This window comes from Pelecanus crispus, chromosome 3 (assembly GCF_030463565.1).
Source record: "Pelecanus crispus isolate bPelCri1 chromosome 3, bPelCri1.pri, whole genome shotgun sequence".
Taxonomy (NCBI): Eukaryota; Metazoa; Chordata; class Aves; order Pelecaniformes; family Pelecanidae; genus Pelecanus; species Pelecanus crispus.
In genome coordinates, this window is record NC_134645.1 from 35,557,152 (window position 1) to 35,580,212 (window position 23,061).

At 44.0% G+C, this 23,061-nt stretch overlaps 1 protein-coding gene across 1 annotated transcript in view; it reads left to right on the forward strand.

The window, feature by feature from the left end:
* The window catches only part of USH2A (usherin), a 398,473-nt gene extending 376,959 nt beyond the window's left edge, over positions 1–21,514 (forward strand). Inside the window, exons 64-71 of the mRNA XM_075707636.1 lie at positions 8,472–8,681; positions 10,497–10,735; positions 11,334–11,551; positions 13,408–13,584; positions 14,567–14,650; positions 16,362–16,606; positions 18,791–19,024; positions 21,425–21,514. Coding sequence (XP_075563751.1) covers positions 8,472–8,681; positions 10,497–10,735; positions 11,334–11,551; positions 13,408–13,584; positions 14,567–14,650; positions 16,362–16,606; positions 18,791–19,024; positions 21,425–21,514 — 1,497 coding nt within the window. The remainder of the gene's footprint in view (positions 1–8,471; positions 8,682–10,496; positions 10,736–11,333; positions 11,552–13,407; positions 13,585–14,566; positions 14,651–16,361; positions 16,607–18,790; positions 19,025–21,424) is intronic.
* The last annotated feature ends 1,547 nt before the right edge of the window (positions 21,515–23,061 follow it).

Consider the following 23,061-nt stretch of genomic DNA (forward strand, 5'->3'; position numbering starts at 1 on the left):
GAATATTTAGGGCTTGTAAGACTAGATGCAAAAGTTGCACTTTCAAAAATGGTGAAGTGATTTTAGCAGCTCATACTGGTCAAAGGGACTGTGTCCCCTAAATGCTTAGGTCACTGTTGTTCAAGGATGCACTTTTGTTCTTTAAGGGCCAGATCTACATAAGCATATTAGCACCTGCTAGGTATCAGTGGATTTTTAAGAGGCACTAAGGTGCCTACTGTCCCATGTTTGGAAATAATTACTTAGATCTTTGTAATTCCCTCTATTGGTCTATTCGTATATTTAGATATTTGCATTCTCTAGAGCATTTGGCTGTTTAGATATTCGTTGGAATGCTGCCTAAGATCCTTAGCTGTATGTGGCCTAATGAGTTTGTAAGTGTAATCTTTTGATTCCTGGAATATTTCTGAAACAGACTACATAGGCTCTCTTCAGGAATTATTGAGGATGGTGTGCAAAGTTCCCATATAGTAACCTATAGTCAGACCTGGTTTTCTTAGCTAAGGGAAGGCCCTTTTGAACAGAGAATTGTGGCATTTAGTGCTGTTCTGCAAAGCAGAGCTGTCAGTGTATGGTGCAATTTCCATGCAAGTGCAACGTCACTCTTCCATAATTGCGCTTAATTGTGTACTTAGGACTGCTTCTTTAGATTAATGGCTTAATGTCTTCCTGGTTTAGGGCACATCCTTATTTCCACTTGGCAGGCATGGAACATGTAAAAGACAGAAAAGTAGGATTGTCCCTTTTCAGAAAGCTTTATGGCTCCCTGCAGATGTTTATTCTCCAGGAGGACTATCCGGTGCACCAAGGCAGGGTCTGCAGCGCTGAAGCTGTCTGCCTCCGACCACTGCGGGAGGCACAGCATCCCTCTTGCTTGTGAAGCACGCTTCTCACACTCCAGTTACTGTAGCCAAGTGAAGGGTCTAGGAAATACCCCAAGATATACCAGGGGAAATACGTTTTGGGTCCTTCATCTTGGACTCTCAAAGAGAAAACAAATCATATTCTGCCTTTGGAGAGATAAAGAGAAAAAAAATGGGTGCAAAGTCATGAAGATTAAGGCAGGACAAACTACCTGGAGTGAAGAATATGTCAACCCTCTTGGTCACTTTTCAGAGATGACAAGAATGACACTTGGTTTACCAGCCTGTCTGTCAAATCATTGGCTGAATGCCAGTTTGTGCTGCTTAGTTACTGACAAACAGCTCAGTGACTTCTGCAGCTTAAAATGGGGTGAAACTGGTTTTCTGACTGGCCAGTGATTGATAGTCACCCATTTGTAATATCCCTCATATCTGGCTCCTTTTCATTGTTTTAATTCGCCATTTCTTCCCGTCTCCCTGACAGAAAGATGCACTACAAAGTAGTGACATAAAACAAGATGTAGTTCTTTCTCGCACTCCCTGCTTGTTATCCCCATTTCGTTTGGAAGAGTGCTTTTTCTTACAAGGTTCGTTGCATTCCCTGCTTCCAAGTAAAGACAGTTTCTCATACTACACCTGCATTAGGCTACCGAGCTTGACCTCAGCTTCTGAAAAGTAAAGCAGACATAACCATATTGTTTCACTAATGTAATGCCGATACCTACTCTAAATACCCTTTTGCAGAACGAGATGCTTCCTTACCCCGGTAGAGCGTACAGGGTAGGGAGAAGGGCCATTTGAAACCACGCAATTTCTTTCCTTAAGCCCCACTTCCAGCACTATGTTTCTGTTGTCAACACCATCCTAAATTCAAGTGCATAAACAGTTCATTGACGCAACAAACCTTGATTTTTGTTCATTAAACTAAATATGGATATTAGACTGGGTTTGTTGGCTTCAAAACTTACCAGTGAGACTGTTACAGCACCATCCTTGCAAGATCCTTCTCAGTAAACTGTGATTCTGACATATTCAAAACCATGGCAAGCTATCCTTTAAAAAGACATTAGTGTGAGTACTAGGGGAAAATATATGCCAGGGCTGCAGATGACTTGATATGATTTCCTTGATTGTATCTTTTTATTTATGAGTCATAATTTATGACTGCTGAAAAGCAAACTAAAATGAGTGATGACTAACTACAGCCAAAGTAATAAGTCAGAAGCGGAGAAAGAAGTGGTGATTTTGATCGAATCTATTGAATTAGCTGTTGCCCTTAGCCATTACAGGTATTGGAAAGACCTTTTAATATCTGCTTATGTCTCTCATGGGAACTTGGTAACTATCTCATTATACACCCATAGGAAACAAATTATTTAATTTTCTACCTTTTAGAGTTAAACCTGTTTACATCTCTCATTAATTACTGGTGTTATACTATGTTATATGAAATGAGCTTCCTTTAGATTTTGGTAATTTTGTTTAAGCCCCAAAGTGTTTGCCTGTTGTCTTTCCCTTTCCCTTCCACAGAATGGGTTTAGTACTTTTATTATTAGCATTTGAACAGTGGAGATGAATAGCAATGTTAAGAGGCCCAAATTATCACAGTGCTAGCAGCCTGGACCTAAAATCTATCCCATTATATGTTTATGGCCTCCCTAAGGATGCTAACTGAATGTTGAAGAGGGAAAAGTATGGATCTGAGGATGGGCAATCAGAAAGCACACATTTGTTTACTACCTTTTGTACCTCTGGTCATGAGCTGATGCAATACTTTCTTTCCCTCACCTTTACTCTGTCCCCCGTAGACTGCAGACATTTTTGAAACTTTCTACTTTGCTAATACCTGCCTGATACTGCGGTGCCCAGATGTGAATACATTATCCTAATGCTGAATGCTAGATTTCGGTAGACAAGCTTTGTGCTCTGAGTTATGCTGACATTGCCTAAGTAACTCCAAATTACCCAGGCTGCACACTGGTCAGTTCTGATGAGAAGAAAGACTTGTGAAGGGTTCTGCAACTCATGGTGAGAGGGAGCTGCTCTGGTTTTCTCTAATTTTAACCAGCCAAGATTATGGTCTCTTCAGTTTTCTTGCAGACTGCTGTTCAAACACAACTAAAAATTGGGTGCTGTGTTTCTGAACTTACTGATGTCATATCTTACATGCCCCTAAAATGTCTTGCTATCTTGGAAAGGAATTATGCTGTGAAAATTCTGCATTTATGTAAGTGTGGGGTTAGAAATGGAACAAATCTGAGTCAAGAAATCCAAAGCAAAGTCTCAAAGTAGTGCTGCGTCTTTGTGACCTCCATGAAAAAACTAAAAAGAGAAGAGTGGTACGAACTCCTCTCTGCTACTGTTTGTCTCCCCTAACACACGCCGAGTAGTGCCAGCATTGAATCCCTTTTGGAAAGACCAGCAGTCACAGGTATGTGTGGTCCATGGATGCCTGAAGGGCAGAGACCCAAGTTGTACCCGACTCTTACACAGAGGAGTAAAGAGTAATGTACACATGTGAAAGGGGTGGCTTGGTCTGACCTTGTGGTTCCCCAGAACCTACAGCACTACCTAACTGCCCTACAGCTCTAAGCAGTGCTCAACGCTAAAGGTAGGTAGTGATTTACTAATGAGACTTTTTTAAGGCCAAAGGCTGTTTTCTGAGTGCTCAGTGCAAGCTGCTGCCACATACAGAGCTGAGATCTTGTCCCTCACAGAGGCAACTGTGAGGGACTGCAGATTAACTGCAGCACGAAGCAGTATGATGCACAGTGCCTACAGGACGTGGTGGGCGTCAGGAGTCACTGCTGGTCAGTAGTCAGCTGTTTGGCTTGCTCGCCTTTCTGCTGGTTTCCTGCAACCAGGAAGGGTGAGCAGCATCTGGCCTCCGTGCAAAGCAGAGGATCCCAGCTCTCCCTGACCTGAGAAGTCAACAGGAGCTCAGGACTGCTGCCTTCAGACAGGCAAGATATCACCAGCCAGTCCACCCTTGTGCTTGCTGCTGCCTGGCCATGCTTCAGCAGAAGTGAATGAGATGTCTCCAGTAAGGGAGAGTTTCTCATTCTCCATAGGCTGTCAGCTGCCCGAGGCTCCCCTTTGCAGGAGCGGAGAGAATTCCCGCTTGGGGACATACCAGTTGTTCCCTGCATTTGCAGACGTAATACCTGTCACATTGTTTGAGCCAGGTCTGAGATGCAAGTGTTGTGAGCTGGCAGGCTTTAGTGTACACACAATGTCCTCTGCCAAACCGTTGCTCAGTTAGCTGGGGTTGTGCTCCTTCACTTAATCGGAGTCATGTGATCAAGTGATGACTTTTTTGTTTTGGGGAACTTTTGGCCACGCACTGTGTTTTCTGCCTTAATCCTGGACTATCTTTGTCCTTTGAGGGGCATTAGTGTGAGTGCTTTATTTTAGCAACTTCTTCACCTTCTCTTTCTCATCACAGTGAGGCGATAGTGCTCGCATGGTTTATCATTGCTTTTCTTCTTCTAGTGCCTTTCTTGCGCTGCAGTGTGGGAGGAGCTGTGGTAGCATACATCCAGCTGTTTCCCTCAGTTCCCATTACTACGTCCTGTATGGAGTAAATACCTTCATATATGACCTCAATTTCATCAAAGAAAACTTCTTTTTAAGTTTAAAACACAGCTTCCTTGGTAAGGACCTGGGGTTTCAAGAGTATTGCAGCAGATGAACCTGTGTGGCTCAGGGATGGAGTAAGTCATCTAATGGGCTTCTTCCACTGTCAGCGTCTACAGTACCATGATTTTTTTGCATCTACACCCGAGGGCCATTGTGATTTTGTTGCCCTTTATGGGAGGAGTTGTTACTCAGCTTTACTAAGCTTGAACAGGCTGGGGTCACGGTGGTAAGGCTGTGGCCATCTTCTCAGCACTTCCATTCCTGCTCCTCATGGGTTTTGCCCCTTCTTGCCGTGCCAATGAACCTTGAGGTTGTCCTGTGATCATTTTGAGCAATGGCTGATTAGTGGTTTCTTCCAGGAGCAGAGATCTGTGAAAGCTCATTTATGATGGAAAAAAACCCAAGCTTAGTTACCTGTAACTGGAATTCTTCAGTCCTCCGAATATACGGTCTCCAGAGAGGTTTCCCCTCTCTCTCTCTCTCTGGCTCCACTTCAAAGTGCAGTCTGGGCCAGGGGCCAGCAGATTGATAAAACATTTTAAATAGTAACCCGTGTACCTGATTTCAGAGCCCTCTCCTGGCTTTTTGGGGACAGTGCAGCCATTAACAGCAGCACGTCTTTTGGCAGGGTGCTGAGCCATGCACCATGATGTCAGACTTAATGCTTTTGGAGGCAGTATATTCAGAAAGTCAAGTTATAAGAAACTTTTCTGCTGCCTGTATTTTGACATTCAACACATCCCTGAGATGTGATTGCTTCTTGTTTGCCCCACGTTCCTGTGTGCTCTTTTATAATCTTCTTATATTTTAAGCAGCAGGTAATACTGCTGCCTGTTAAACTCTTTACATTTCTATATGAATGCAGTTAAATATTTTTTGGTGCTGATTATATCACAATTTAGAAGGAATTTTTGTGAGCCCAAAAAGCTTTTTACAAAAGTCCAAACCATGAATTTTCAGTTTAACCAGGCTAGCCAGGCAACAGCTTTCATCTGTACTGTTTTGTGGTGACTTTTTGAGGAACCATGACCAAACCTCTGATTTTAACAGGCACTTCTATTTGTGGCTTCTGTTGCCGTGCTGTCCCATTTCTTCATGCAAAGAAGTGGCTAAACATCAGCATTTCCATCTGCAGTCAGTTCTGGGCACTTACTGCTCCAAGTCTCCAAACGCTGACCAGGATTTACTTGGATGGCAGTTCTCAAAGGGAAGTATTTCTATACTTATCCATCCTTTTACAGATGGTTGAGCAGAAGCAGAGGGAGTTAAGGGAATCCAGCTTAGGTCAGTGTAAATCCAGAATTTAGATACTCAGAAGTCCTGTTTAGCTGTCACAGCTGTCTCAGAAGCTGGCATTAGTTTCACAGACACCTGGAGTTTTTCTGCTGGACACATGTCTTGGCAGGGCTGAGCAGCTGGTGTCTGTCCAGAAGGCACACTCAGAGCTTGCCTGTCTGTCAGGCCCACACACATGTGGCCATGACCTCAGCCTTTGTTCAAGAGGGACAGATGTGTGGCGCCTAGGGGATGGACCACAACCTCAGCTCCTCCACACCTCCCTGGGGAAGGGCTGGTCTGGGGAACCATGTCTGCTCCCGGTTGCTCGTGCTCTGCCCAGTCAACCTTCATTTCACTGTGTTCATGCAAAGTGAAACAGCTCTGAAGGGACCACTGGGAGCACCCCAAGTGCAAAGATGGGTCATCCACTTGGGCATTCCCACTTTGGAGGGTGGCAGGCTGACTGTCTCCATTGGAGCATGTGATTGAACCTACCTGCCTCTGGAAGAGTCCTTTAACCACTTAGCTGTAGTATCAAAGGGGATGAGCCTTGTCCTAAGACAGTGTTTTGAAAGAAAGAGCCCTTGTTTGTCTGAAATAAGGCTTGTTTTCTGAAAGACAAGGCATGGGCACCTATGATAGGAGAGGGATTGGTGGAGGAAAGTGTCTCCATCCAACCCTCAGTGAGGTGTCTGCTTCCCACGTGAGTTGCATCCTTCTCCAAAATTCCTAGGGGGTCACATTCTGAGGCCAAATTCCTGTGCTACACAGGAAGCCTCTATTCCTAACTCATCACCTTCAGTTTTGCTGTGGGCAGCTTGCTTGGCAGGTCAATTCCAACGCTGTTACGCTCTGTGCTCATTAAGGCCACAGCCTGGATATAACTGGAGCATTTGAGCTCAGGTCAGTGCTAAGTCGTTGCCAGTGGCACACTCAGAGCTGCTCTTTCCATATGTGGCTTATTCTTTCCACAAAGAAATATGCCCCTTGAAATGAACAACTGTGGGCAAATCTTTGTAGCAGCTGGAACTGAACTGAGATAGAGGGTTTGACCTACTGCAGTAAAGTGAACAGAGTTTGACTTTATGAAAAGTTCACAATGGAGATATATTACTGATTTCACTGAAAATGAAAGTGCTTTGGCTGAGCTTTTTATCGTAGAGTGTCACCCGTATTTATGTAATGTTTCACTGGATGGTGCTATATGTTACTGATGGAATCGGGCAGGAACTTTGGGTTTGTAATTGGCAGAACCAGTCTTCAAAGCCACTGTGGTGGTTTTTGGCCTTTTTCCTTCCCCAGGATCCTTCTTAAGCGTCCTGTGATCTTGGAACTTAATATTGCAAGTTGGAAGGACTCCAGGGTCAGTTCTGAAGACCTCTTATTTCTAAATCTCCTTTTTTTCTTAAGGCATAGTCCCACCATCCACTTCCCCAGGACTTCTGCCCAGAGTAGATCACATAAGAACGTGTTTTACTGTAGTTAGAACTGCTCGACATGAAAGCTTACTAAGGAATACTTATACTAAAAATCACTCAGACAGTCCTCTTGTATTGCCATTTAGATCTATCATTCTGATTGATCACTATGTGGTTGGCTAATATTGAGCCTAATTTAACCCTATATGCTCACGCATCCATCTATTCTGTCTATTGTACCTGACATTCTACAAATTACTTACTCATGCAAATTATGACCTAAGGCAACCTTTTATGATATTCGTGTTTAATTATACAAATGGTTTTTGATAAATAAGATTATACATCCTTCCATATGTTTATTCACTCCTTGATGAAAGCAAAATTTAATTTTCATGCAGATTTGTTGGAGAGTGTGTTTAATAAGTGCTGAGTGTTATGTAGTCTGCAGATCACTTTGGTTTTGGGAAGCTGACAAAACCAGTAGGCACAGTTCATAGAGACATGTGGTTTTTAATCAGGCCTAATTCAAGCTGCTAAATTTTGAAATCTGGGAGCTGAAGCCATTGCCTTTGTGCTCATGTAATAAAGCAAATGTTGTGAAAATAAATGAGAGATGCTGACTTAACTATGCATTTCAATGGGCTTTATTTATATTATGGGTTACTGAAAATGCTGCCAAATGACTGCTACATTAGTATGTTTAAGACAGGGATGTTCCTGTAAAACTTTCCGGTTTTAGAGAGTAAGTAGAGTTTGGCTTGTGCGATTCAGTCAAGGTGAATGTAACTTAAGTGTCACACAGTTCCAGGCTGAATTCATCAGGGTTGCTTACATACATGAAGACAGTGTGTAGAAGGGAGTAATTGGCAGGGCTGGATACCAATATTTTTGTTCAGATGTCTTTGAAAACATTATGACTGTTGATCACAGCTTCTCAAGGAGTCCTCTTTGCATGGTATGACACAGACAGTGGTGGGAATTCAGAGTTTGGGGATCAGGGATGAAGAAGATACATGAATACACGCTGCCTGAGACATGAAATCTGCTTGTTTTACCTAAAGGTAGCTGTGGGAAATACTGCACTCTTTTGTTAGAAAGTCATTGAGTCAACACAGGTACCGGGCAGCAGTCAAGGGACTTCTTGCATGGGTGTCATTGCGCTGCGTTTTTCTCAGTGTCAGTACAGCTGCAGTAGCATCCCTGGCTAACTGTGGATGCTTTGTAGGCTTGAGTCCTTTGCTAACAGTTTCTCTGTTTTTGTGTGCCAAAGGTGTGGTCGGTAAACTCAGCGGGACGGACGCCAAGCAGCTGGTCCCGCTGCCGGACGGGCCCTGCCCCTCCTGAGGGCCTGGAAGCTCCCCTTTTTGACACAGTGGCATCCACAGTGGCTGTGGTGAACATCAGCCCCCCTCTTAAGCCAAACGGGGTGGTCAGTATCTACAGGCTGTTTTCTAATGATACCAGAGGGACTGATGTGGTGGTGAGTATTGTCAACACCATTTCTGTACTTCCATTTGAGCTTGTATTTTCTAGCTTTAACAATTCTGTTCTTACAAAGTGCTACTGTTGGTTGCAGACTGTCTTCCTCTCCTGCACTCCCATTGTTAACCGCTCTGCAATGCTGTCTTCTGGCCAAAGCACCACCAGCGCTTTCACTAATCTAAATGTGCTTCTCAAGGAACTAACCTCATTATTAAACACTTCCGACGTGGGGATGTGCTTTGACAATCAGAAGTATGGTTCAGGGGTGGCTAACCTTCCAAATGAAACACTTCCAGACAGCTCCCGCCAGTCCAAATGCTGCAGGCGGAAACTGCAGCCATTAGGAAATAATTGTGTGCTTTGGATAGCCTATGGTTTTGAAGTTCAGAAGAAAGTGCTGTACATGAACTTCCCTTAAAATCTTTCTTGTTGGTAGGAAGTATTTCATCATAAAGCATTGAAGAGTAGTGCAAGTAGCCAAGCAACTCCTCCTGTGTTTGGGGTCTCAGTCTAGACACCCTTAGGTGTCCAGAAATGGCCAGTCTCAGCTTAGGAAATCTGCAGGGTTTCATTAAAGTTATAAAACAAGGAGATGTGGGGAAAGATTAGGGCTGTGGAAGGTGCCTGGAACAGTTACCACCAAATCAGTGCAAAATACTTGGATACTTTTTGTCTGTAACACTGTTTGTTTTTTACAAGTAGGTAAATATTTGTATGGGATTTTTTTCCCTTATCCCATCTTGCTCAGCTTGGAAGTGCTAGGGACACCTTCCCAGGTCACCAATCCTGCCTGTGAGCTTAAGCTGCCTACCAATTCACACTATGCATTTATTCCTTCCAGTGCAATTGTCTGTGTCCATGTCTGATTCAGCCAGTTCATCTCGTTGGTGCCTGCATGGCCCTCATTTCCATCCCCTCACACTTGCCATGCTGCTGGTTTGTCTCCGGCTCTGGCATCAAGAAGTACCAGGTGCCTTCCTTTGCTCACTTGACTCTTTCCTTCCTACTTTTTGCTGCACTCTGCTAAACCACATGCTGCCAAATGGGAGCAGATGTTGCCCCTCATTGGTGTTTTCTACATATTTTTATTTCTTTGGCTTAAAGAAGCTATACCTGCAAATGACTACAGCAGCAAGGTGAAGTGGCAGTTCCTGCAAGCAGTTTCAGAATGGGGGCACTGTTTCCTTTGCCAGAACTGCCAGGTCTCCCTTGCTGAGTGTAGGAGAGCTTCCTAACAGGCTCGCCCATCAGCATGGCCATCTGAATGCAGAGCATCCTGTTGACCCTCAACATAGAGGTACCTACCAGAGAGCACATTCTCCTGTCTGTGAGTAAACTGACCCACCAGACACATTTGTATCACTCTGCCCAATATGGTCTCCTGTATCCACGTTGAGGAATCTTGTGGGATATGCATAAGTATTTGCTAGCACATTTATCATGGAGCTATTTTCCACATTAACTTCTTTTTGCTTCAGTAGCACTTATCCCAGAGTTTCCCCTTAAAGGTTTTCTTTTTCTCTGTTCCTGAGAATGACATTTGCAAGTTGACATACAGTGGTCACAGATCAAGTCAAGATGTCTGTGAGGCCACTGATGGCATGGTCTTTTCCTTTGAACAGTGCCCTTTAACTTCGTAATGGGAGAAAAATGAATGCAGAGTTCCCAGTACACAACAGCTGCATTAATGTCAGACTTAAAGGACATGCAGAACCTTGTGCCCGTCATCTTCTGGAGTTAATTCACCTCCATAACTCTTATTTAGTACTTGTGGTGCTTGAAGCTGTGACAAGTTCCCTCTTAATTTTTATAGCTGTCAGAAGGGACTGCCACACAGCAGACAATACACGGGCTAAAACCTTTTACCACATACTCCATTGGTGTGGAGGCCTGCACCTGTTTCAACTGTTGCAGCAAAGGACCCATGGCCCAAATCACCACGCAGCCAGCTCCACCCTCGGAGCAGCCGCCCCCGCAGATCCGAACCGTGACCTCCAGGAACGCCTCTTTCCAGTGGAGCGCCCCTCAGTCACCCAATGGCATTGTTACCAGGTAGGAGCTGCCACCCAGCCAAAACTGCCCACCTCAGCTAGGGGCAGTGGCAGAACAATTTTCCTGGACGTGAGCTGGAATTGCAGGGCTGAGAGCACTGGACAGTTGTCACAGCCATGCTCCTCCTTCCTAGTGTTGATGGTGATATTCCGTGTGGCCTAAATGCCATCTGGGAGGTGTTTACACACAACAATTGCTTTTCTCCTGAGCAGGATATTGGGGGGGATGAAGGTGGAGAGGATGAGCTGTTGTGAGTGGAGGTAATTTTCTGACAGCTGTGGCTGCTGCATAGCCAAAAAGACGTGAGATCTACTGGCAGCGAAGAGGCAGCTGCATCTTGTAGTTATTAAGGCAAATACTGATTTGCAGAAGTGAGCAGCAAGGTAACAGGCATCAACAGTTTCACTGTGAGTGTGACTGACAACCACGATTGCTTGTAGGCATCTTACACTTGGGGCCAAAATCTCCAAGAGAAAAACTGGGATCAGGTCCATTCTCTTCTCTGGTAGCCAGACATACAGCAATTTGGATGAAATGTATGGTTGGCTGTTATGCTATTAAGGCTCTTGATTAATCAAAATCTCAACTTTCTTCTCAGCTATGAGCTCCATGTGTATATGGCTTGTCCTCTGAACCTACAGCCAGCAGTGAAGGCTTGCAGTCCTGGCCCAACTGAGGTGAAATATACGGGAAAAGGCCAGAGTGCCAACGTGTCCAACCTTGAGCCTTACACGACTTACAACCTGCGAGTCGTGTCTTACAACTCTGTTGGCAGCAGCGCCTCAGAATGGATTGGTTTCACTACGGAAAAGGAGCGTGAGTATGAGAAATGGTTCACCAATCAGCAATGCCTGCCTCTGATGCACGGGGCCGCATAGCACCAAATGACTTCTCCACCTCTGTGAAAGATGACGTCCCCAGAAACCTGCTCTTCTGGTCACTGTGTCCCTGCTGCCCATTCATTGAAATTCCGCTCTGGGGCTTGACTGCTCATTCCTTCAAAAATATTTCTTTGCTCATCAGGTGATATCACATCCTCTGTCTTGGGAGCCTGGAAACCTTTTATTTTACTGAGAATGGGCAGCAAAGCTGCAGAACATAAAATGTTCAAGTATTACCAGAAGGGTGATGTGCAGTAATAAATACATTGCCATAAATAATCCCTGGGAAAAGCAGAGATCTTGAAAGAGACCTGGTGATTCTTTTCAGGAACAATCTTACTGTCCTAATTCATGCCACACTTCTGCCAGGGCTCATGAGAGTTTTCCTTGGATAACATCTGAATGATTGGGTCCTTGTTGACAATGAAGTAAGAATTTGTTGCTACCTATCTAACCACCACAGGCAGTACTTTAAGGCCATGTGGTGATCTGCATGGAAATTTAACATGCAGGACCTCTGCCTAACAGTCAGAATAGGTTTTGCCATCAAAACTGAATTTGTAGTAGCCTAACATCAGCTTTTATTAAAAAGATCTATAGTGCTGTAGCCAGAGTCATTCCATAACAGATGAGATGGGCATTTCACCTCAGCCTGCCAGGTCAGGGCAAAGAGGATGTTCACTTGTGTCAGGATTTCAGAATCACCTTTCTAAAAATCCCTTTTGCATCAGTTGGTAGTTCTGCCTAGTAATTACTAAAAATGTATCTGCTACATCCTTAGCTGAAAATTTCAGGTGGAACAGCCCCAGATATTCTTTAATGTCACCACTGAAAAAAAGAAAAACGTCCTTATCTCTAAAGCTGTGTTTTATTAAATTGCAAACTAAAAAGCTGGAACACGATAATGAACTTTTAAATGGAGAAAATTCATAATGAACTGGTGAGACATACAGAATGCAAGGTTTTGAAAGCCATTTCTACACCCCCGCCCATGGGGTCTGCAGCCCTCTTCTTTCAGTCTTGCTTTTCTTGCTTTGCTGACCTCTTCACACCAGCTCTCCTGAGTCACTCCGAATGTCTCCTTCCTCTTGCCTGGAAGGCTTGCTTTAGTGACAGTGGGCAATTAGCAGCATAGCGCAGCTGGACAAGCAGCTTGCTTATGAACAAACCAGCATATACTGGGCACATGGCTTAATGGCAAAGCCACAAGAAAGGCCCACCTCAAACTTAAATGAAGTCTTTTGTCAGCAAGCTGTTGAGCCCAGCTGATGAACTCTTCCTCCCTGAACTGAGTTCTGGGTTTCTTTTCTCTCTGCCTGCCATCTGCTCTTGCTTTTCTGAAACCCCATGTTCATGTATGTGCACGTGTTAAAAGATGATCTTGGGCAATTTCTTGGAGCTTGCAAAAGAGTCCTCTCCTTAGTGTTTTGGTTCCCACATCCTGGCATGCTGCAGCTGAACTTGCACAACCTCCTGTGCCTCCCTGTCCCCGACCTTAAGCTGGAATTTCATTTATACAGTTTTAGTGTCTGTACCATATACACAAAGGAAAAGGAAAGGAAGGGAGTTCTAGGTCTTCATTTTAAAGATATGAGATATTTCTGCTTTCCCAGTGTAGAGGCTGGCATGCTATGGCAGCTTTCTTTTTTCTCCTTCTCCCCTATTCATACACATGTATATGAGAGAGAGAAGGAGTGCATGTGACAGCTTGTATCATGCAGAGTCTTCTCTGAGCTGTATAACTCAGTCAGGCCCGTTGGCTAGAAATGAGCTTCTTTCCTTCTGTTGCAGCACCTCGGTACGCGGCTCCATTCTCCATTGTCAGCAATTTATCCACCATCCACATAGACTGGAGTCGCACTTTTGTATTGAATGGCCGCCTGAAGGAGTACGCGTTAACTGAGAGCGGGCAACGCATCTACAGTGGCTTTGACACTGAGCTGTACTTACCAAGGACATCTGACAAAAGTGAGTTTCAATTTCCAATAGCTTTCTCTCTGTGAAAGAGTCTTGAGCTAAATTAATTGTGTGTTAAATTTAAGGAAAACTCTCCATTGCCATCCCAACCTAAGAGCACAGGAGCATACTACGGCGCGCTGAAGTGCGTCTAAGCAGACGCTTGAAACAAAAATCCTTGGAGCTAAGCTTCCTCTTAAACATTGTACCTGACTGGGTGAGACTGCTCTGGCTCATTGTAAGGGTTGAGTTTTCCCAGTCCTCAAGCTGCATTGCAATTGCACCCTTCAGGGCTGCACTCTGGGAAATGCATGGAAATCAGCTTCAGAAAAGACTGGAGCCTGAATTTTCATTTGAACCAAATTAAGTCAGTAGCTCTTGGAATCAGCCATGTTTTGAAATACAGATTCTTTCAGAAATTTGCAATCTTTAAAATACAAGGAAACTCTTTCAACAGGGGAAAAAAAGAAAAAAAAAAGGAAAAAAAACCAAGAAAAAAATGTTTTCTGTTTTTAAGGCATCGGGGTTTTTGTATGTCAAAGGATTTTGTAAATTTTTTTTTACCTTCCCGATTACTGCAATGATGCTAATACCTTTTTTTTTTTTTAACTCAAACGATCTTAACATGCCTGTATCAACCATGAATAAAGAATGAGGGATTTAGGGCAAAATGATGAATAGATTGAAAGTTGCCAGTTACATGTCATTGGAAGAGGGAGGATGGGGTGGCGAAAGAGGAACATAATTTGTAGCAACATCATAGTGGTGACTATCTATGATCTTCCATGGTTCATCGTTTAGAAGTTCAATGCCCATGTATAAGGGATTATGAGGCTCTAATCTGGGATTTAGGTGGGTTATGATGGGTTATGTGCTATGCCTGCCTTGTTTTTTCTCAGACCTGGCCATCTCTAGTGGTGGAGCATGGTGAAAAAGAAACACCTACAGAATTTGGCTTCTCCTGCTGACAGTATTTTCTAACCTTTTTGCTCAGCCTTTTCATTTCAAGTGACCTGCATCACTGATGAAGGGAGCGCCATGACACCAGTCATCAAGTACAGCGCTGGAGATGGAGTTGGTAAATATGTGAAGAAATTACCTAGCACCTATTGATTTTATGTGTTTCTGGTAGAAATTTGATACATCATGCATGCCAGACAGGATGGCATCTCATTGCAGGATCAGGAGATCCCTTAGCATCTTTAGGATATGAAGTATGCAGGTAAGGTGCCTTTTTTTGCCACGGATGGATTTCTGTTCCTTTACATCATGATCAGCTTCAGATCCTCTCTCCAGATGTGTACAGGTTTTTTTTCTTTTATTTTTACACAAATATATTGTTCAAAAATGTAGTGCTTTTTCCTCCTGAATTGAATCTGCTTTCTTCCAGATTTTAGCTCCAAATTAAGATTATCTTGAATTCTAATCCTGTCCTCTCACACACATTCCTCCTCAGTTTGACAATGAAAATATACATCCTCTCTCCTCCCTGCATCCCACCCACCCCAGCAAGGGGCACGAAGGCACCCACCTGCCCCTTTTGTATGACCAACCAGCCAGGCTCATTTTGCAGTTTCACCTGGATTGTGTTTGCCTAACAAGTTCATGAGAATGTCATATGAGATGCTGTCAGGACCTGGTTTATAACATTGACTCTTTCCCTTCTGTCCATCAGGCCTTCGCCTGTTTCGTGGAAGTGAAGGAGTTTGGCATGGTGGCATCCCAGTCACTTGTTGTCCACTAAGTAGTAGATGCCTACCAGTAAAAAGTTGCAGGTTTTTTAACTCCTTAGTTTTCTGGGAAGCAAAGCTAAGCTCGAACCACTTCTAAGTGACGTATTGTTTTTAATGCATTTATTTATTGTTTGAGTTGAATCTTGTTCAGCTTCCTAAAAAAGATGGGCCTTGTCTTTGCAATGACTCTTTTACACTGCATTTCCCTTACATCCCTTTTCATGTTCTCACTCCATCCACCTGCAGAATTTCATGCAAGTTTGCTATAAAGGCATTATAAAATGTTCCCAGTTGCTCTACATCCATCACCTTCCACAGTCTGCTCCTCTTTTCTTTTAATTGCTGCTTGTACCCAGAGTGTACTGCAAACTCGATCAGCACCACAGGCAATTTGCAGCAGAGGCTTGCAAGTGAAGGTGATGGACGTTCCTTAGCAAAGAGTCTGGATTTGCGTGTAGGATTTCAAATAACCAGGAAATCCTGTCACTGAGATTTCTTATGCTTCTGTTGTGCATGAGCAAAGCCAACCAAATGGCTGTTTTTTTCTAACAGGCAGTGGAAGGAGGAATAAAATGTTTCATGTTGTTTGCTTTTGTATTAATTTATCACTCATTTTGGTTCAGTTGTCCTCCCTCTCTCTTTTTAACTGCACAGGCCTGCCACTACACAGTGCTGGAGAGAATGACCTCTGCCTGTACTGCTCTGAAATTACCGTAGGCATTTCCACTCTTCAAGGTTACTTGGAGAACCCTTTTTGTCTTGCATTCCACCTCCACTGCCGCCTCTCTCAAGAGCTGCTGATGCATTGGTGATTTCCAGCCTGAGCAGCAATGCCAGAACTTTAAGCAGGGTCTCTTGAGGGTAGTAAGCTTTTTATTATAGCCCGCTAGCATATTGAACCATTATGCCACCTTGAACATAAGTGCAAATAAGCACATGATGACAAAATTACTTAAATTTCTGCCTAATTTATTAGCGAGGAAAGGGATAGCATATTGTTAAACGCCTTCTGAAATAACATTCCCTTTCTCCCCTAATTTCTCTTGATTTTTACAGGTCTGATCTTGACAACACCTGGAGAGAAGGACAAAGCAGAGTCCAAACGTACAAAATTCTACAACGAGTTGTGGTTTGCAGTGCTGATGGTAGTTCTAGGTTTGATCCTCTTGGCTATTCTCCTCTCCTTAATTCTTCAAAGAAAAGTCCACAAGCAACCCTATGCACGAGACAGACCTCCTTTAGTTCCACTCCAGAAACGAACGTCACCAATGAGTGTGTACTCATCAGGTGAAACCCATCCGGTACGTCTGGTAAAATGCAATGTTGTGTATCCGTCATGTTATACTTTTATCTCTGTGTGTGTGCGCTCCCCCCTCCACCATTTTTTTGCACTCTTGGTTACCAAATGAAGGCTGTTCAGTTTAGGAAAAGGGCTGTCTGGTGTACCTATGCGGGCACAGAGAGCCATGCTACAGGTGTTTAGTCCAAAAAGAGCCCTATGGCACCTGGTCTGCAGGCCCTGACATGCTTCTAATGCCTAAGACAAACTGGATCTGGAGTCACAGAAAATGCAAAGCCACTGATGTCACCTGATGTTAGCTGACATCTGCAATAGAGCTGAAAAGGCCTTGGCATGCTGTGAGAAGGTAGGTGATAAAATGCGCTTTTCAGAGGAACCTTTCGTGTATTCCCAACTATCTGTTGTGGACGGCTAACCGGGATCAATCTGACAGTCTTTGTCAAGTATCCATGAAATGTGCCTGCAAAAAGCAGGACTTAGGGAGAGACTCTATTTCTTTCTAGTATCCACCCACCACCCAGCTGGATTGCTCTAGGACAAGCTGCATGCCAGGAAAGAGTGGGGGAGAGTGAGTGCAACCAGGGAAAAGCTAGGGACCTTCCCAAAATGTGTGTGTACATCTATGCACATACACCCACAGTGGGATCACCAGAGAGGTGGGAGGAGAACTGCTGAGGAGTGATAAAGAGGAAGGCTTTGTATCATTTTTATTATGACAAGTTATAAAGCTGTACAAAAATGGATAAAGAACATGTTCCACCATGCAGCAGAGCAGCTACTCTTTGAGGAAAAGCAAAACAGGAAGATGGCAATTGTTACATGACTGAGAATGGGAGTAGCAGTGCCTTCCATTTCCATGCTTCTTCCCAGGCACAGGCCATGAGCTGATTCTTCTTGTCACTTCTCAGCTTCTTTTTTCCTGTGAGTGCCATCAAGCAGGATAGTGACTCCTGCATCCTTCACGCATTCTGTTCCTTCTTGTCTTGGTGCCAAGAAGCTGCATCTGTGCCTCAATGAAAGGAGCTCTTGGAAACAATGGGATTTCCAGTGTGCCCCTTCTCCTGGCAAAGGCTAAGAGCATAAGAAACTTCTTTTTTTTGGTCTCATGGTTTTGATTCCTTTTCCTTTACAGTCTGTCATGTTGCATTGTTCCTCTTGACTTTAAAATGTCTTTGCTCTTGGCATGCTTGCACAATTCCTTTGCATGTTCCTGCCCCTTTTCTTTTTTTTTTTTTTCTCCTTTCTCCTTTTTCTTTTTCCAGAAGCTCATGGACTTAATAGAAAGGAAGATTCTACAATGCATCAGTTGAAGGACTTAATCTAAGTTAGGATAGAGCTACTATGAAGTGAAGTTAGGATAGAGCTATTATGAAGTGGCAAAATGGCTTGTGTTTTACAATTGTTAGTGAGGTCATGTGGCAAGCAAAGCTGGCTGCCCACGCAGCATGCGATGACCAGTTCAAAGTTAAATATGGCCTCATCTTTGCCAGTTCCCCTAGTCCCCCACATCCTGCTACATTGCTCCCCTTCACAGAGTGCAGCTAATTCACACCCTCCGTAAGGAACAGACTGCACCTGCATTGCACCTTGCCCTGCCCTAATGCTTTTCCTTCCTTTCTTTAATCTCAGTTTGAAACCATTGCCGACACATCTGATTCATCAAGCAGTGTCACTCTCAAAAGCTACACAATGCACTTTGAGGTAGAGTTGGTAGCTTGCAGAATTGCAAGATGTGTGATGTGCCAGATGACCCAAAGAACATGCACGAAGGCATCTTACATTGCATGTTTCTCCTGGTGGGCGAATGTCTTTTCCCTTGTCATGATAATTGAAAAAGGAAGTCTTCTGTTAGACTCGGTGTGCAAGTCTGGGCTATCATTCTGGTAGTCAAAATTTTATCTTTGGCCCTCTGCCTGTTGGCTACTTTAAAAAAAAAATTAGGGAGAGGAAAGTCATATTTTACAGGGTTGGGGTTTTTTTTCCCTTTTTAATGATATATATGATTGTCCTACAATGGGGAAAGGTAATTTTTTTTTTTTTTTTTTTTCCTTCTGTTTATAACTGTGCATGATTTTTGAAGCATGGGTTTCTCTGTTCTCTTCCACTCCTGCTTGGTTTTGTTCAGATAAAGTGTTTGAGACCGTGCCCTTTATTTTTGGTTTATTAGTTTGTGTCTTCTTCGTAGGGGCTGGCAGATACAAAAATTCCAGGAGCTGGTTCTCCCACAAGCAACCATAGTGTCCATATCGCATCTGGGACAAGGAGACCAAGTCAGAGCCAGCTAAGTCGCACATATTCCCAAGCCTCTCTTCATCGTAGTGTCAGCCAGCTGCTCGACCTCTATGACAAAAAGTCTCTTGTTGAAGAGTCACCCTGGGATGCCATTATTCGCAATCATCGCAATACTGGTCATGGCTTGGTAAGGACTCCTGTTCCTCTGTAATGGTGTTGTGTGTCAGCTGCTAGTGATTTGTCTGTCTGTTAGCATCACAAAAAGGTCTAAATATCAAAAGCTGCTGGAGACACAGCCAAAAGACCTAGAAGGACATGGGCAGAGATTAGATCCTCAAAAATCCTTCCTGCCTACTGCTTTTCTGGAGCTGCAGGTGATCACACACTGCTCTTACAGGCTGTGAGGGGTCCACATGCATTTGCTCATGTTGAACCAATAACTCAGCCGTCTACCAGGGCTATGCACCTTGGAGATGTCCCTTCTGTTTGCTCAACTCATAGCCTTTTCTCTCCATACATTTCAGCAAATGAACAAGTGAGGAGGAATGTCTTGGCATCCTTCACACATTCAGTGCCAGAAGGAGCTTATGTTCCAGTGACTCCTGTTCTGTGACCTTGGACTCACCTGCTGACAAGACTTGTTGTCTGTCCTCTGCTCAGTCACAAGGCAGAGTTCATGTGAATGCTCAGATCTTCTGGCATTCGTGGCAAATGACTTCAAACTCTGCCCACATAGGACTAGAAGGAGGCTGGGGGGCAGGCAGAGTACCTGTCTTTTAATATAGGAGAGGACAGGACTGGCTGGTGTCACCAACATGGACCTGAACACACAGATATAAAAACTTATGATTCGCAAGTCAAGGACAGTGGCAACTTCCCTTTGTCACCAGGAAACAGGCTTTTTAACCTCCACCCCCCCCCCCCCCCCCCCACCTGGCTTCCACCCTTCCCTGAGCAAATGTGTGGGAAGGGATTTGGGGGCCAGCAAGACACGAGTGTTTGTTTGCAGAAAAAGCTGACTAATAAGGTTCCTAAAAAGGGGACAGATGGGGGTGAAGGGCATGTGAGGTAGTAACAAAATTACATGGAGTGTGCCGGTATCATTGAGGGGATCTTGTCCAAAATGCAAAGTAAACTGGAGAAGGATGGGCTGGCACATACATAAATCCAGGCAGCTTCCTTAGGCTTTCACTTTCAGCACACCAAATAGCTAGAAGGGCTGGAACGTGTAGGTGTGCCACAGTATGGGGGTGTTGCTACCACTGCTGCCATACCTGCTTAGACCCTACCAGCAGGACCAAGGAAGCTAATGAGGCTTAAGTAAGAAGCGAGCGATACTTGGCTCTAGGCTAAACTCCTATAGGTACAGGTTAACTTTCCAGCCTGCACTGATCTGCAGCTCACGGACTTCCTGAGTCAGTGGTCTTGTGACTCAGCCTTGAGTCCTTTTTCTCAGAGCTATCACATCCTTGTGATTTAATTCCTTGGGGACTAAAAGCCCACCCAGGGCGTGCCGCTGTATGATCTCATTAGCCAAAAGAACAGCTTCCCGATGCTAAGGGGAAGCTCTTGCTCTATCTGCTTATCTTGTGCTAACACCATGATTTGGTTTAGCTTGCAACCCACCCCTCCCACCCCACCTCCCCCCCCCACCCCGTCAGATGTTGGTATGTTAGAACTGGTGTACAGAATAGTCCAATGAGTTTCAGATGAGGCAGAAGAACGAAAACTTCCTCTCACATTTGGTGGCAAACAACCCTGACAGCAAGTGCTCAGGTGCTTTTTAAAATCAGTGACTATATATAAAACTGGGCTCACCTGTCCATTCTCTGTACATTGCTTTACATTTCCCTGAACCTGTACCTGCTCAGGTACTCTCTTGCAAACCTCCTGCAATGCTTTTCACTCCGTTCTTCCCTTTATTACACTCAGTAGCTTCAGACTGTCAGCAAGTTTTGTTCACCCCTTTTGTCCATCTTGCAAATTAATACACTGAATGGTTGAAGTGGCCCAGGACATGTATCTGCAGTAACACTGCTGGTGATCTCTCTACGCTATGGAAACAGTTTGTTTTGCTCCTTCTTTCAACTCTTTCTCTAACTCAATGCATTAGCTAAGTGCAGTTAGAAGCAGCTCACTCCCTCCTTTAGAAGCTTGAAGAACAAAATCGCAACTAAATCACAGATGACAGGGTTGTTACACAAAACAAAATGCTAAACATGTATTCTTTCTCTTTTCATCTCTCCACGTTCCCCATCACACTGGAACAAACGCTATTTTATTTACCATTTGTCAGCTATATAGAGTAACTTTTTTTTTAACTTACTGCTTACTATGAAAATCTAGTTGGTTTGGATTCAGGTGCTTGAATGCTTTAGGTTAGGTGCTTGAATGCTTTAGGTTCTTACCATGGGAAAACATGTAGAGAGGTAGAAATACACTTATTTGACTATTTCTGAACTGTTTTTTAGGAGGGTAGGAGGAAAGAGAAATGAAGGAACGGCCTTTAGTCTGGTACAGCTTTGGTTTACGTGCTTTTTTTTTTTTTTTCCTCCCCCCCCCCCCCCCCACCCCCCCCCCCCAACAGTATGTAGATGAAGAAGATCTTGTCAATGTCATCAAAGGCTTCAGCACAGTCACCAAGGAGCACACCACATTCACTGACACCCACCTCTGAAGAACACAATCACCTTCTCCAGAAAACAGTGGGTAACTTGCCAAAAGCAGCCTGCATAGCCTTTAGGGGAGGGGATAGGGCTCTGGTTTCCCCACCCCATGCCCAATAGTTAAAAGATAAAACTGTTTGTTGGGAGGGGATGTGCAGGGATAAGTTGGCCTTTTTTTTTTTTTTTCCCACCATCTCTTCAACTGTAGTAAAAACTATGTGTTAGCACTGACACCTCAGAAAGGTAAAAGAGAACAGTTTGAAAATCCCTAAGTCATACAGTAGTAGAAGACTGTGAAGGTAGAGGCTCTTGCATTTGTCTCTCATCCAATTTTCAGAGTTCAGGAGGGTTGTGGGCGTGGGAGGGGGGCAGTGTGCTTGGTAAGGAAAAATCTTTTACCTGTCCAAAAAACAGCATGTGGCAAAAAGGGGCCTTCGTGAAAGGATAGCCATGTCTTTTCCTGCCCTGACAAAGCTCCACCACAACACTGTGTTCAGGGACAGGTGAATAAACAGTAAATGAAGGAATTCTTATGGAGTTGCTTTAACCTTTGTGTTCTCTCCCTCCCTCTTTCCCACCCTCTTGGTTCAAATGTAAAAAAACAAAAAAAAAGCCATTAATTAATGCTTAACTCCAAGCATGCTTTTTCAGGGGTAGAAAACTTCCTAACCCACTCCCTATTACACACTTCCTGTCAGAGCCTTCCCTTTTGCTTATGTATTACTAATCTACAGGCAATAAAATGTGTTCACCGCCCACAGTAAACTAGGAGCAAACAGCAAGCAGCCAGTGCAACACAGGTAGGAAATACCATGTCAAGGCACTTGTACTTGAGAATTATTATACGATGACAGTAAATCTACTCCCATATTAATCTCTGTCCTTTTTCCAGAGAAAGTGACAGGGAAGCCCTCAAGAGACAGCCAGTTCTGTGTATTCTGCAAGCATATTTTTATGCACGCTCCCAGTCCCAATCAGTAAAACCCATCATCTGATACTACACATTTTCAGAAAGCACAAGCAACACTCCTCTGGCAATTTATTTGGACTAAGAGGCAAAATAATATGCTATTTTGAATAGCTTCCTCCTTAACCTACACAAAACATTTCAGATTTCAGACAGCAACATAGAGAGCATTCATAAAACAAGACTACAGAGGGAGCCCTGTAAAATAGGCAAAATCCAGCCAAGACAGCAGCACCTCTGCAGAGCAATGTGTGGCTGCGTCTAAAGGCATCTTCCACTGAGCAACCAAGTATTACTTTAGCACCCTCCCTTCCCCCAAAACAAAAATAATCACAACATATCACATGCCTGACTACGTTTACGCAATAACGCACAACAATATTTTGGACCAAGTACCGTACCACATTTTGGAGCATTACATAAAGCCACAGCTTGATGTGGATGACTCTTCAAAGGTTTGGCAGCAGCCAGGTACTTTCTCATAACCTTACAATTCTCATTCTGTGTATCAGAACAAAGTCCCAGTCAAGAAACAACCCACAACACCTAACGTTACGCCTGCTGCCAAGCCAGAGGGCACCTGCACCTCAT